The sequence below is a fragment of the Megalobrama amblycephala genome, linkage group LG3 (assembly GCF_018812025.1).
Source record: "Megalobrama amblycephala isolate DHTTF-2021 linkage group LG3, ASM1881202v1, whole genome shotgun sequence".
In the NCBI taxonomy this organism is placed as follows: Eukaryota; Metazoa; Chordata; class Actinopteri; order Cypriniformes; family Xenocyprididae; genus Megalobrama; species Megalobrama amblycephala.
The window spans coordinates 61,620,016-61,634,245 of NC_063046.1; the positions used below are offsets into that span (position 1 = coordinate 61,620,016).

General features: G+C 37.5%; 2 protein-coding genes across 4 annotated transcripts in view; both read left to right on the forward strand.

Annotated features, from left to right (window-relative positions):
- The first annotated feature begins 966 nt into the window (after nucleotides 1-966).
- LOC125265878 (syndecan binding protein (syntenin)) lies at nucleotides 967-8,415 on the forward strand. The gene is made up of 9 exons (XM_048186428.1): nucleotides 967-1,162; nucleotides 1,547-1,626; nucleotides 1,711-1,807; nucleotides 2,067-2,173; nucleotides 3,478-3,639; nucleotides 3,994-4,169; nucleotides 7,290-7,461; nucleotides 7,539-7,630; nucleotides 7,737-8,415. Exons 2-9 carry the CDS (start codon nucleotides 1,576-1,578, stop codon nucleotides 7,789-7,791), a joined length of 912 nt encoding a protein of 303 aa, XP_048042385.1. The 5' UTR covers nucleotides 967-1,162; nucleotides 1,547-1,575; the 3' UTR covers nucleotides 7,792-8,415.
- A 1,705-nt stretch (nucleotides 8,416-10,120) lies between these two features.
- unm_hu7910 (un-named hu7910) overlaps nucleotides 10,121-14,230 on the forward strand; it is a 33,364-nt gene continuing 29,254 nt past the window's right edge. Inside the window, exons 1-2 of one of the 3 annotated variants that reach the window (XM_048186431.1) lie at nucleotides 10,121-10,326; nucleotides 13,116-13,182. In XM_048186431.1, coding sequence (XP_048042388.1) covers nucleotides 13,146-13,182 — 37 coding nt within the window. In that variant the 5' untranslated portion in view covers nucleotides 10,121-10,326; nucleotides 13,116-13,145. Of the gene's footprint in view, nucleotides 10,327-13,025; nucleotides 13,183-14,230 lie in introns of those variants that run through there. The other 2 variants (XM_048186429.1, XM_048186430.1) reach the window with 2 other exon arrangements.

Sequence of the window (14,230 nt, forward strand, 5' to 3'; positions counted from 1 at the left end):
AATAATCAAAAGGTGTACATTTATTAATAAGCAATTTAATAAATGTTTATTGTTTATTATTCATTATCTTATTAATAAATGCTCATTTATTAAACATATTAATAAATGTTAATTTCCAGCATATTTTGGGTTCAATTTAAGCAAGCAATACAGTAATTTTTTAAACAATAGTTGGGTTAAATAAAACTACCCAGCACGTTGGTCAAACATTTAACCCAACCGCTGGGTTTGTCCATTTTCAACCCAACTTGGGCTGTTTTTAACCCAACATTTTTTAGAGTGTAGTTGGATAATATCTAAAAAAATATCCAAATGTATATTTTCTAAGCACATAATCAGGTGGATGCATAGAACACTTCAGCCATACCTTTATTTTGTTCTTCTTCTTTTTTTTCCCACTAGATGGCAACAATTTTGCCCAAATACCTCATAAATCACCATATTTTCTTTTTGTTTCAACAGGTTTTTACTGTAGTGAAGTTCCAAAAGATTGCATATGCGACAGTGAAACAGTGAAATTTACACATAAATAGGATCTGAGTTAGATGTCCAAAATCCCACAATAAGTTTTTGCATAATTTGTTAAAAGTTACACTTTTGCTGTGGAGGATTAATTAAGTAACCAATGCTTCATTTTTTATGTGTGTGTGTGTGTGTGTGTGTCATGTTTCTATGCATCATGAATTCTTTTTACATAGTATGTTAGTATGTTAGAAAAATAAATTCTTAGAACATTTTAGAACATTATTTTTATACTTTGTCCATCAGAAGCAACAGGCCAATGATGTCTTAATTCACAAGTATTTTAAATTAGCAAAATAAATAAATAAATAAATATAAAACAGACTTCACCACAAACATAATCCTCATAAACTGTTCCGTTCAGAAGCTGCTGCAGCGGTCAGTCTCAGTCCAGTCAAGTCTTTATGTAGGTTAGTGCGCGCGCAGCTGTTCGAGCCGAACGAGGGCGCTCTCGCGCAGATGATGATGATGATGATGATGATGATGACATGCGCTCGAGTGTATATTTCCCTCATCCAGGACACCCACGGACATTACATCCATAACCTCCGAGACCCAGCGAACTAAATCAGCTGTCAAACATTTACTGCCGAAACAACTGGACAGGCGCGCGATCATCTGATACTTCTGTAGCGTCAAGGTGAGTGTGCTTCATCATCATCATCATCATCATCATCCTCACAAAGCGCCAGAGAACGCGCTAACGTTAATGTGTCACACTCACTGCTATAATGTATCATTATTTATTATCTCTCCATATAAGCGCTAAATCTGTACATTCAAAAAACAAACGACCTTCTTTGCGCGAACGACCTGTTTGTCATTTAATATCTTTATAACGCGAAAATTACTGTTTGACAACGACAAGACTGTGACGTAATAATGCACCCAAACAAAACACGCTGATAAGGAAACGTAAAAATAAATAAATAAACCAAATTATATATCGTTATATATAATGTTTACATGTTTTATGGTTTTAGATAGTAAATGAAATTGTCTTTGTGTCTCAACATTTCTTCAGGAAACTGATCTGGAAACAGGATAATAATCATGTCACTGTATCCATCTCTAGAAGACATGAAGGTGGATAAATTCATGCAGGTAGGTCACATACACAGAAAGCTGACCTATAATATAATATAATGGGAATATAATATAATTTCTACAATATCTTTTCCCCTGTAGGCTCATAACACTCCTACTGCCAGCCCATCAAAAGCTTTAGCTCTTCCTGAACCTTCCAGCGTCCAGAACGAGCCGAGTTCATACTCTGAAGAGATGGGTGAGGATCAGATACCGTATATTTGACGTTAGATTGTGTATATTGTGTCATGGAATTCTAAAACTGATATTTTCAGGCCTGGAAAAGTAAATAAAATTATGAAAAATGTATGATTTTTTATAGTCTTAAGCTTTTGCTTTGCTCTAAAATCTCTTGATCTCTTTCCTTTTTGCAGGTATTTGATTTATTGAATTATCAGATCTTTCTCACTTCAACCCAAAGCTTAGAGTGTTTTTCTGTCGTCCGTCTCTGTCTTCAGGTGCTTCCAGCAGGTTGTACCCTGAGCTGAATGAGTTTATGGGTCTGAATCTCAGTGCAGATGCTCTACAAACGCTTTCCTCTTCAGTAATCGACCAGACCAGCGGGGTGAGTGTGTGTGTGAGTGTGTGTGTGTGTGTGTGTGAGTGTGTGTACTTCCTTTTCAGCCTAAGGGGTTAGTTCACCCAAAAATGAAGTTTCTGTCATTAATTATTCACCCTCATGTCGTTCCACACCTGTAAGACCTTCATTCATCTTCAGAACACAAATTAAGATATTTTTGATGAAATCTGAGAGGTAATATAATATAATCAACTCTTTCAAGGTCCAGAAAGGTACTAAAGACATCGTTAATTGGCCGACTCATTATTGGCCGGCTCCTGCGTCAGCATCACATGTATGCGTCATGCTGATCACATGATCAGCTTTGGCCAATACTGAGTCGGCATTCGGACATAAACACGGAAGCCTTCACTGTGATTACTGTGGTAAGGATAATGAAACAGACGAGATTGTTGAATAAAGTTGTTATTTTTGTTTTGTTTTTGCGCACAAAAAGTATTCTCGTCTCTTCATAACATTAAGGTTGAAGCACTGCAGTCACATGACTGTTTTAACGACGTCTTTAGTTCCAATTCTGGACCTTGAAAGTGTTGATTATATTATATTACCTCTCAGATTTCATCAAAAATATCTTCATTTGTGTTCTGAAGATGAACGAAGGTCTTACGGGTGTGGAACGACATGAGGGAGAGTAATTAATGACAGAAATTACATTTTTGGGTGAACTAACCCTTAAGCTTTTACCAGGTCAGTACGTCTACCTTGAGTTGTTTCACCAAGCGTATAGTGTAAATGAAGATATGGATATGGGTCACTTTTAAAAGAAGCTGGTCATCAAAACAATCAGATATAATCAACATACCAGAATTTGAAGACCTGCAGTGTAATTGCGTACTTAATGTAGTTAGCTTGTTTGTAGTCACTTTAAACTCTCAGAATAGTTTTTTTAGCATGTTTTTGAATGTATTTGGTTTGGCGTACTTGATCTGCTACGCTGCAGGGTAAATATGGACTTATTTCTGCTAATAGACACACAGACTTGCTGCTGTGATCATGTGCGATCTGCTTCTGCTGCATAAACAGACACATGAATCCTGCAGCAGATCTAGGCAGGTGGAGCTGGGGAGGTGGAGGGGTTCAGAGGAACTCAAACATGTGAATGTTGAGCAAGCAATCTCATTGGCTGCCAATCAGCTTGTGCCATGCAGTAATGATGTGATTGCATGTAAAGGACCATCAGTCAGCGCCCCCTAGTGTTTCATGACTGAACTGAAGTACATTGTAGCTCATTGGACAAAATATTCTTTGTTGTATAGTAATAATATAATATCCCCCAATGCCTTTTTCAGGCTCTCAGTGTCTGCACATCTGGAACGAGCTGGACGGCAGCCCCGATAACAGGAAGTGACCTGGGGGTGAAGAGGGCGGAGATTCGGCAGGGTGTACGGGAGGTGGTGCTGTGCAAAGACATGGATGGGAAGATTGGCCTCCGCCTCAAAGCCGTGGATAATGTATTTCTCCAATGTTATGAATTCTTTAACTCTTACTTTTGAATTAATATAATGTATTAATCGTGATTGGATAACTGCACTAACCAGCGGACCAATCGCATCGCAGCATCTCAAGTGTTGGTTTTGTGGTTCTGAAACGCCCGAGTCAAAGTCTGTCATCAGAATGATTTGGTTTAATTCCTCCAGAAGCGTCTCACACGACTGCGTTCCCAAACACCAGCATCCGAACGCAAGAGAACATGACAGACGCATAGCTGTTGTTTTCTTTAAATGACATCCACCTTCATATCATAACATCATGCCCTTAAAGTGTAACAGTAACCTTTGATTTACGCTTCCAAACTTGTGTTTCAGGGTGTGTTTGTGCAGTTGGTGCAGGCGAACACTGCTGCAGCGTTGGCAGGGCTGCGCTTTGGTGATCAGATTCTGCAGATCAATGGCAAATCATGTGCTGGCTGGAGTAGTGATAATGCACACAAAGTGCTTAAGAACGCCAACCCAGAGAGGATCACTTTGGCTGTGCGAGACAGGTACACACACACACACACACACACCATACGTAGAGCATATCTGCAGGTTTCAAATGCTTAATGCTGTTTTATTTATGAGGATCAGGTTGTTTTGACTGAATAATTCATGAAGAGATCAGACACGGGAGGGTTTGTTGTGTAGTTTTAGTCTTACAGTTATCCAGCAGAGCAAACCTTTGTAATAAACCTCAAACTGTCACACAGCATGTTATAAAAATATAACCACAAGAGGCAATCTTTGGGGTCCATGCAGTTTGGAAAAGGGGAGGAAAAAAACTAAATTGGTTTGTAAGAACAGATCAGTCGTGGCAAATAAATTTCATTAGGGAAAAGTTACTTTTAAAAGTAATGCGTTACAGTGTTGCGTTACTCTCTAAAAAAAGTAAGTAATTGCATTACTTAGTTACTTTTTATGGAAAGTAATGCGTTACGTTATTTTTCTCACATGGGCTGGGCTTGCTTGTTTGTTTTTTAATAACAAAAAAGTTCTATTTTTGGCAAATGTAAACCAAAAGTGAAATGAATAAGCCTCAGGCTGAAGGAAATGCAAATTCACGTCTGTACAGTAGAGGGCGGCGCTCAAACAAACCTTTCAGCTCTGCTGCCATTCTGGATCACAGGAGAAGATGAAAGTTTGACACTCTTGCTTCAGAAATAAAACAAAATAATGAAACACAAATGTGATGTTTATCTAAAGTCATTTTTGATCATTAGTTTGGTCAAATTGGGTCATCAAAGGTCAGCAGCAAAGACATTAGTTAATAAAGTGAGATTAAATACATAAAGTAGATTTGCATTATTTTACATATTTAATTTTTGCTTGTTTACATAATATTCTGATAGAACTTCAGTAACCATCATGTTTACTCAGTGCACACTTATGCCACTTACTCCCAGTTTCTAACAACATGGAGAGCTGTGAGTAAATAAATGGGAAAACAAAGTTACTTTACTAGTTACATGAAAACAGTAATCTGATTATGTAACTTGCATTACTTGCAATGCGTTACGCCCAACACTGTACAGCACTACGGAGCCCCACACGACATGCAAGAAAGTCATGCATCATGCGCATGATTTACTATTTTGTTCCCTCGATTTGCTAAATCGTGCTCGCGATTTACTAATTTGTTCCGTCGATTTGTTAAATCGTGCGTGCAATTTACTATTTTGTTCCCTCGATTTGCTAAATTGTGCATGTGATTTACTAATTTGTTTCGTCAATTTGCTAAATCGTGCATGCGATTTACTAATTTGTTCCCTCGATTTGCTAAATCGTGCTCGCGATTTACTATTCCGTTCCCTCGATTTGCTAAATCGTGCTCGCGATTTACTAATTTTTTCCCTCGATTTGCTAAATTGTGCATGCGATTTACTAATTTGTTCCCTCGATTTGCTAAATCGTGCTCGCGATTTACTAATTCGTTCCCTCGATTTGCTAAATCGTGCTCGCGATTTACTAATTTGTTCCGTCGATTTGTTAAATTGTGCGTGCAATTTACTATTTTGTTCTCTCAATTTGCTAAATCGTGCGTGTGATTTACTATTCCGTTCCCTCGATTTGCTAAATCGTGCCCGCGATTTACAAATTTTTTTTGTCAATTTGCTAAATTGTGCGTGCAATTTACTATTTTGTTCTCTCGATTTGCTAAATCGTGCTCGCGATTTACTATTTCATTCCCTTGATTTGCTAAATCGTGCTCGCGATTTACTAATTTTTTTTGTCAATTTGCTAAATTGTGCGTGTGATTTACTAATTTGTTCTCTCGATTTGCTAAATCATGCATGTGATTTACTAATTTGTTCGTCAATTTGCTAAATCGTGCATGTGATTTACAATTTTTTTCCCTCGATTTGCTAAATTGTGCATGCGATTTACTAATTTGTTCGTCAATTTGCTAAATCGTGCTCGCGATTTACTAATTTGTTCCGTCGATTTGCTAAATCGTGCATGTGATTTACTATTTCGTTCCCTCAATTTGCTAAATTGTGCCCGCGATTTACTAATTTTTTTTGTCAATTTGCTAAATTGTGCGTGCAATTTACTATTTTGTTCCCTCAATTTGCTAAATCGTGCCCGCGATTTACTAATTTTTTTTGTCAATTTGCTAAATTGTGCGTGCAATTTACTATTTCGTTCCCTCGATTTGCTAAATCGTGCCCGCGATTTACTAATTTTTTTTGTCAATTTGCTAAATTGTGCGTGTGATTTACTAATTTGTTCTCTCGATTTGCTAAATCATGCATGTGATTTACTAATTTGTTCGTCAATTTGCTAAATCGTGCATGCGATTTACTAATTTTTTCCCTCGATTTGCTAAATTGTGTATGCGATTTACTAATTTGCTCCCTCGATTTGCTAAATCGTGCTCGCAATTTACTAATTCGTTCCCTCGATTTGCTAAATCGTACTCGCAATTTACTAATTTGTTTCCTCAATTTGCTAAATCATGCATACGATTGACTAATTCGCTCCCTCGATTTGCTAAATTGTGCATGTGATTTACTAATTTTTTCCCTCGATTTGCTAAATTGTGCTCGCGATTTACTATTTCATTCCCTACATTTGCTAAATCGTGCGCGCAATTTAGCCTATTATTTTTTTCCTGCATGTCATGTGCAAGGCTCCACACAGCACCATTAACTCTTTCCTGCCATTGACGAGTTTTTCCTTCAATCCATGTTTTCACTGTTATACGGTAGGGGGCGCTATTACGCATCTTCTGAAAGAGTACAGAATCTCCCGATCAAAACACAGGTGAAGTGAAGCAGAAACAAGTGATAGAAGCATTGCTGATGCACATGATAAATAACATGATTCAACAGCAAATAAATCAAAACTGCCTAATGTTACTGAATGAAATGGAAACGACTGTGTAGCTTTGAGGATGTTGATGGACTTGATCTACTCCATGTGTTTTGATCATCTTTCTGAATCCCATTAAAACTAAGAATTATTTCTTCAAAACCAAACCACTGTAAATCTGAAGTCATGCATTATATTGCTCTTTCTTGAGTTATTTTGGCACAAATACCAAAGGATGGGAAGGAAAAATGTTATACTGTAACATGCATGTTCATAATGAAATTATAAACCAGTATTCAAATCACTGTTTGCAGGCCATTGGAGCGATCTGTTACTCTTCACAAGGACATGAACGGGCAGCTGGGCTTTATTTATAAAAAGGGTCGGATCATCTCAATAGTACAAGACAGCTCAGCTGCACGTAACGGCCTCCTTACTGACCATCAGATCTGTGAGATCAACGGTCAGAACATCATTGGACTGAAGGTAAATGGCGTGCATATTTTCCCTGTACAACACAAGCAGGCGACTTGATTAAGATTTGATTTGATCTCTTTGATTAGGACTCCCAAATCATGGACATCCTTAATTCCAGCGGAGGCGTCGTCACTGTAACTGTGATGCCAGTGGTCATCTTTGAACACATGATGAAAAGGTATGGAAAACCCAAAACCCAATGCCAACTCAAGTCTTCATCTCACAAGTCTGTTTTTAATATTTGACATGGCTTTACTTCCTCTCGTTTCTCTTTCTCACTGCAGGATGTCCAGCAGTATTGTAAAGTCACTAATGGATCATTCTATTCCTGAGGTGTGAGATGTGCGGATCAAACTGTACAGCTGTTCGGCCACTGTTTGGAGGGCTCACATTTGCTCATTCGTGTGTCCGCATCATGTGATTTTATATAAGTTTGAGAGGTTATTGACAGGCAAAGAAAGGAGATATTTGCTTTGCCTTTAAAGTGATAGTGTCCCAAAAACGGCAAGTTCTTTAATCATTTACTCACCTTTATGTTGTTCCAAACCTTATAGCACACAAGTCATGGATTATTCTGCAGTGTATATATATATATATTTTTGAGTTCCATGAACGTGAGTAAATGTTGACAAATGTTCATTTTTGGGTGAACTAACTCTTTAATTCTTCTCCTTTATCTTTAAATATGTTGTGTTAAAAGCCTGAAGCTCATTTCAGTTCCTCTCAATTCTTGAAATATCTCACAAAAAGCATTCTGAATAATCATCAACATGCACTACAGCACACTCATGCTGTAAATCAGTCGTAATAAAAATGCTGTTAAAATTACTGTTTGAAAGCCATTAAAAGACTATGCACTGCTGAAGACAGTTTTGTATGAAAAACAGTAGAGAATTCAATTACATGACAACTTTATTTTGAAGAGATAGAATTGCAGTAAACCTTTGTGTCCCTGTAAACTGATGCTCCCAGTGTGATTGTGTATGTTTCTGTGTTCTGTGTGGGTTTTGTACTGAAAACATCATGGTTTCTCTTAAAGGAATGTTTACGTAATATGATTTCATTGCATATGACTTTTGGCCAATAGGTGGCGCTGTAACCAAATTTATGTCATGTGATCAGAGTGGCGATGACACATATAAAGTTTGGTGTCAATATGCCAGTTACAGCCTCAGAATCAGCTTTTTCTGGCATAGTCTGAAGATGATCTGAGCTGACTTTGGTGAGAATCGGACAAAGAAATTCAAAATGGCGAACAGCAATTTAGACCAAATTTTTATTTCATTATAGTTTTTGACCACAAGGTGGCGTTGTCTCAATTTTTTGAGAACGTTCAGGGCTTGGTGCCAATGAACGATAACAATAAGCTAATGCATTCGTAAAACACAGTATTTTCAAAATGGTGTCGACAAAATCCAGTATCGACAAAATTCAAAATGGCTGACGCCCAAAATAGTCGAAATGGGAAAATTGGTTTTTATGATTTTTGGGCAAACCATTCAGAAGTTATAAGCAAAAATCGCCATTTTTCATATCTCCTGACCAGTAGGTGGCGCTGTGCTGAAACATTGCAAGTAGCCTCAGGTCATGCTTGTGATGAAATGTACTTATTAAAATGTTCTCCGAATTCGTTCACTTGTTATTCGAGAACGGTTTGGTTTATCAAAAAACTTTTAATAATTAAAGATGATGTGAGCCAATTTTGGTGAAAATCAGACGAACCGTATAGGGCGAGTTAAAAAAAAGTAGATCTTTCGAAAAATTCAAAATGGCGGAAAAATTTTCATGACGGAAAATGACGTAGTCTCGGCATGAATTTTGTTTCTAGGTCTTACGGTTCAAAAGTTTTTAGCGTAAACATGACTTTTGGACAGTTGGTGGCGCTAGAGGGAATGAGTAAGATACTCTAAATTTGCTGTGGTTAATGTTCAGACTGTCCTCTATCTGTGTGCCAGATTTCATCATTTTCTCAGTCTTCATAACACCTCTAACAATTCGGACAAAACATTATATTAACCAGCTAATGTTATATTTAAATCAGTGTTCAATACGCACACATCACTTTTTTTTAACCTGGCAACGCATAAAATAACATGTACAATGCCAATGAACATACAGTAAAACACTGACCCCTACTGGGCAAGTAGCAGTTCCACAACTGGTCTAATATAGATAATATCATGTAATATACAGTATTGAAAACAAGTATGGAGTCAATCTATACTTTAAGAGGTAACTTTCAAAACTATTCAAAGAATATACCCTGTCAAAGATTATATAATCAAAAGATTTAAAATCTAAATGACCAATAAATGTGAATTCTGTAAAAATGAGCTGAAACATTATCCCACCATTTCTGGAACTGGAAAAAAGTCTGAAAAAAAAATGATTCTGTAATCTTTCCCTTGAGGAAAACAACATTTCACTGTACTTTCAATATAATGACAAAGATTGCAATCTACTTTTATTATAAACTTCTTAATTATTTATGGGAGATTCTTTCTTTACAAGTTTTGGATTATTTCTGATAAGAGTTAAAAGTGTTAGATGGTGAAACTGTGTGAAAACGGCGAAGAAAAAAGATTTGTTAAAGTCTTTGACTTGAATGGAATCCTCAATATAAGTTAATATAAGAGTGATTGCGAAACTGAACCATCATCCTTGTGAGGAAAAGGGAACAGTAGGTGGCGGAATGAGCCCATAGTACGGAAAACGCCAATTCTCCAAAGAAGAAGAAGAAGGAAGAAGACGGGAAAGAGATTTCTGCACAAGAGTCATGCAGAACTTGTAGAGTTAACCAGTCCTTGACAGCCTCTTCAAACTCTTCTGTGATCATGAAGCAGAAGAAAACTGCTCGCAGCCAGTCAAGAAAAGGTAACGTTCATTCGGATCTTGCTTCATACAAACAAATTGTTCCTTATGCGGAGCAAATGCTTTCATTTTTCAGTATTATTTAGATAATAGCAGAACAAAACGTTGTTTATGAGGAGATAAACGCGAAAACGTGATGAAATAATCAGTGTGTTATTCATTCAGTAGTGACAGTAATGTTTATGATCCAGAATGGGTGTATTTAATGATAGAGGCTGCAAAGATTGAAAGCTGTGATACTCTCTCTTGATGCCTCTGACTGGTCTGGATTGCAGTTGGAAGATCTCTTTCCAAAAAGTACTGCGGCACTGTTATAGTAGAGTGGTATTAGATAGATATGACTCTAGAAATGTCTCACTACAAGAGCATTCACATGGTACTCCAAGGTACATCAACTATGGTACCTAAAAATGTTGTTTTATAGTTAAAAAGACATGCATTGCTGATAAAGAGCGTAACATTTCTGCAGTGATTTCCCTGGCGTAAACAGTAGGGCTTTCACACTTTAACAGTTAACAGTTAATCCTGGGTATTCATAAACTGACGTTTCACACTAAACCCCGCCCTGATAGCACACCTACATCTCGGAGACGTCTATTTGATGTGCGTTTTCACATCTGTGTTTACTCATCTGCAATACGTCTATAGGACGTTTCCTGTCAGATGTCAAATAGACGTTTAGAAAATGTCTTTAAGATGTTTATTAATTAGAATGTATGTAAAAATCTTAAAGACGTCTATCAGATGTTTGTGAACAGCAGATGCATTCGAGATGAAGTGATCTTTAACAGACATCTTGCAGACATCCTTATTTGCATATTTGTGGTGTCTGTGTCATTGATTGGACAAACGCAGTGTGAGACCTGTGAGCACACGTACGTCTGCGAGATGTCTGTTAAAGATCACTTCATCTCCAATGAATCTGCTGTTCACAAACATCTGATAGACGTCTTTAAGATGTCAGTTTTATACATTCTAAATCATAAACATCTTAAAGACTTTTTCTAAACGTCTATTTGACATCTGATAGGAAACGTCCTATAGACGTATTGCAGATGAACAAACACTAAAAAATACGTCTTCCAGATTATTTTATTTTATGTGGCAAACAGTATTGCCATCTTATCAGCCAGTATTGTCTTAAAGGGATAGTTCACCCAAAAATAAAATTTGATGTTTATCTGCTTACCCCCAGAGCATCCAAGATGTAGGTGACTTTGTTTCTTCAGTAGAACACAAATGATGATTTTTAACTCCAACCGTTGCCGTCTGTCAGTCAAATAATGCTAGTGGATGGGAACTTCTACTATTAGAGTAAATAAAACTTGCATAGACAAGTCCAAATTAAACCCTGCGGCTCGTGACGACACATTGATGTCCTAAGACACGAAACGATTGGTTTGTGCGATAAACCGAACAGTATTTATATAATTTTTTAACTCTAATACACCACTTGTCCAACTGCGTTCAGCACTCGGTTAGTGAGGTCTGATCGTGCTCTGACAGCGGCAGTGATGTCTCGCTCTCATTGAAGTATATGCGGACCTCAGTAACCGAATGCTGAATGCAGTTGGACATTTTAGAGGTAAAAAATGATATAAATACTGTTCGGTTTCTCGCACAAAGCGATCGTTTCGTGTCTTAGGACATCAATGTGTCGTCATGAGCCGCAGGGTTTAATTTGGATTTGTCTATGCAAGTTTTATTTACTCTTATAGACGAAGTTCCCATTGACATGCATTATACGACTGACAGACGGCAACGGTTGGAGTTAAAAATCATCATTTGTGTTATACTGAAGAAACAAAGTCACCTACATCTTGGATGCGCTGGGGGTAAGCAGATAAACATCAAATGTTCATTTTTGGGTGAACTATCCCTTTAAACATCCTGCATAGCACTTCGTCTTTTATAACATGAGATTTTAACCAAATGTTAATTGGTAAAATGTTGAAACAATATGTTAATTTTTTTCATGAAAAATGACAGTTTTGGACATATAGGGTAATAACTACAAATGAGAATGTAAAGCAAATAACTTAAAAATAAAATCCATGCCCCACCCCGTGCAATGTTCTCACCTTTTTGCATCCCCCACATACAAGACACGCTGCTGCTGCTGTACAATATAGCGTACATGAATTACCCGCAGGTGGAGCTGGGGAAGGTGGAGGGTTTCTGAAAGCACGTTGCAACTGCTACAGCAAACGCTGACCAAGTATTTGAAGGTTGAGCTCATTGGCTACTGATACAACAGGAACCAATCAGCTGTGCTCTATAGAAAATGTTGTGGTTGCAAGCAGGTTGAGTTGAGGACCGATCAGCCTGCGCCATCTAGAGTTTCATGAGAGAACTTTGTATTTTATCACCTAAATAAAAGTAAACACACACAATATTAATGTTTTTTACTACTTAAAACATACATACCAGATTGGTATTTTTATAAAATTGTATTTTACATATTTTATTTTATATTTTATTTTATTTTGGTTACATAACCAGCATTACCTAATTGCAGCCAAAATACAATGTTGGGATAAGTTCCCTACAGAATGATGGGAGATGGTCGGATGAAAACTTAGACCTAGAAACGTTGGGAGGCGGGTTTAGTGAAGGGTCAATTGTGTGCGTGTGTGTTTAGCTATAACTGTTGTCCCCATATGAGGTCTAAAAGAGGGTGTGTGTACAGCAGCACTAAAAATACCCAGGAGGCAGTGCATATATCGTGTTGCAGCTAAACCAGTGAGAAGTGCTTCATGTGAGCAGAAAAAAGCTTTGCTTTTCTTTTGCAGTTTTGTTCAAAAAAACTTAAACCCACAAGGATGGGAGAAATCAGTGTAGACGGAGCCGAAATGACAGGTAGAGTCTGTTGTGGTCAGGCATGGGGTGTTTTTGCTGGTGTGGATCAGATACAGTGTAACGTTTCATACGGGGTTGTTGAACTCAGTGCTGGTGTGAGCATGAAGTCTGAAGTTCATCTCGTGTGTGTTTGTGTACTGCATACTTCTTAAAGTGTGAGCTTGTGTAATTGTTTATACTGTTATGGCATTTGCAGTTCATGCAACATTTCACTGTAGTTTTGCGTGTGAAACAACTCTCTGTAGCCTACTGTGTTGTTTTTAATACGTTCATTAATTTCATTTAACAGATGTGTGTTTGATATTTGCTTGTGTTTGGACGGACTAATCGTTGCGATACTAATTACTAAATATTGGCCTTGTCAACCTTATGAGGTAACGCCCACATGTATGTAGCCACTCCCCTTTTATGTTTGGGCTAAAAAATAGAGCCGGTTAGAGGATGATCACATGACTGTTAGTGCATTTAACATACAGATGACCTTGCCAGACAGGCAAGTGTAATACAATCCTTATGTTACTTTTTTAACCCTTTGTTATTCGCCTCTGCGAGAGATCCATTCCCTGGAGCTTTTTTCATTGAATTTTTGACCTCATTTCAGAGTGTTACATGTACTGTCAAAGAATAAGCCAGAAGATATAGTATTACCAGTTTTTAAAAAGGATAGCTCCATCACACCAATGGGGGGAACAAACGTACCAAGTCGATATTATAGGGTTAATTCACCCAAAATGAAAATTGTCACCATTTACTCTCCTCATGTCGTTCCAAACTTATAAAACTTGAGGTGGATTGATTGAATTAACGGGAATATATGGGAATTAATGGGAATTTATGGGAATAAACAGGGAATTTGCGAAATTGCAGGTTAGCCTATAACAGGGTACTTACATGTAGTTGGAAAAAAAACTCTTGCAGCATAATTTTGGTTAAAACAACCAGATTTAATCCAATTTCAGTTGAATTTTTACCCTGACATTCACGCATCACATGACTTACTGCAGGGCTATTGAGGACACACCCCCTGCATGCACTGTGCATTGCCCCA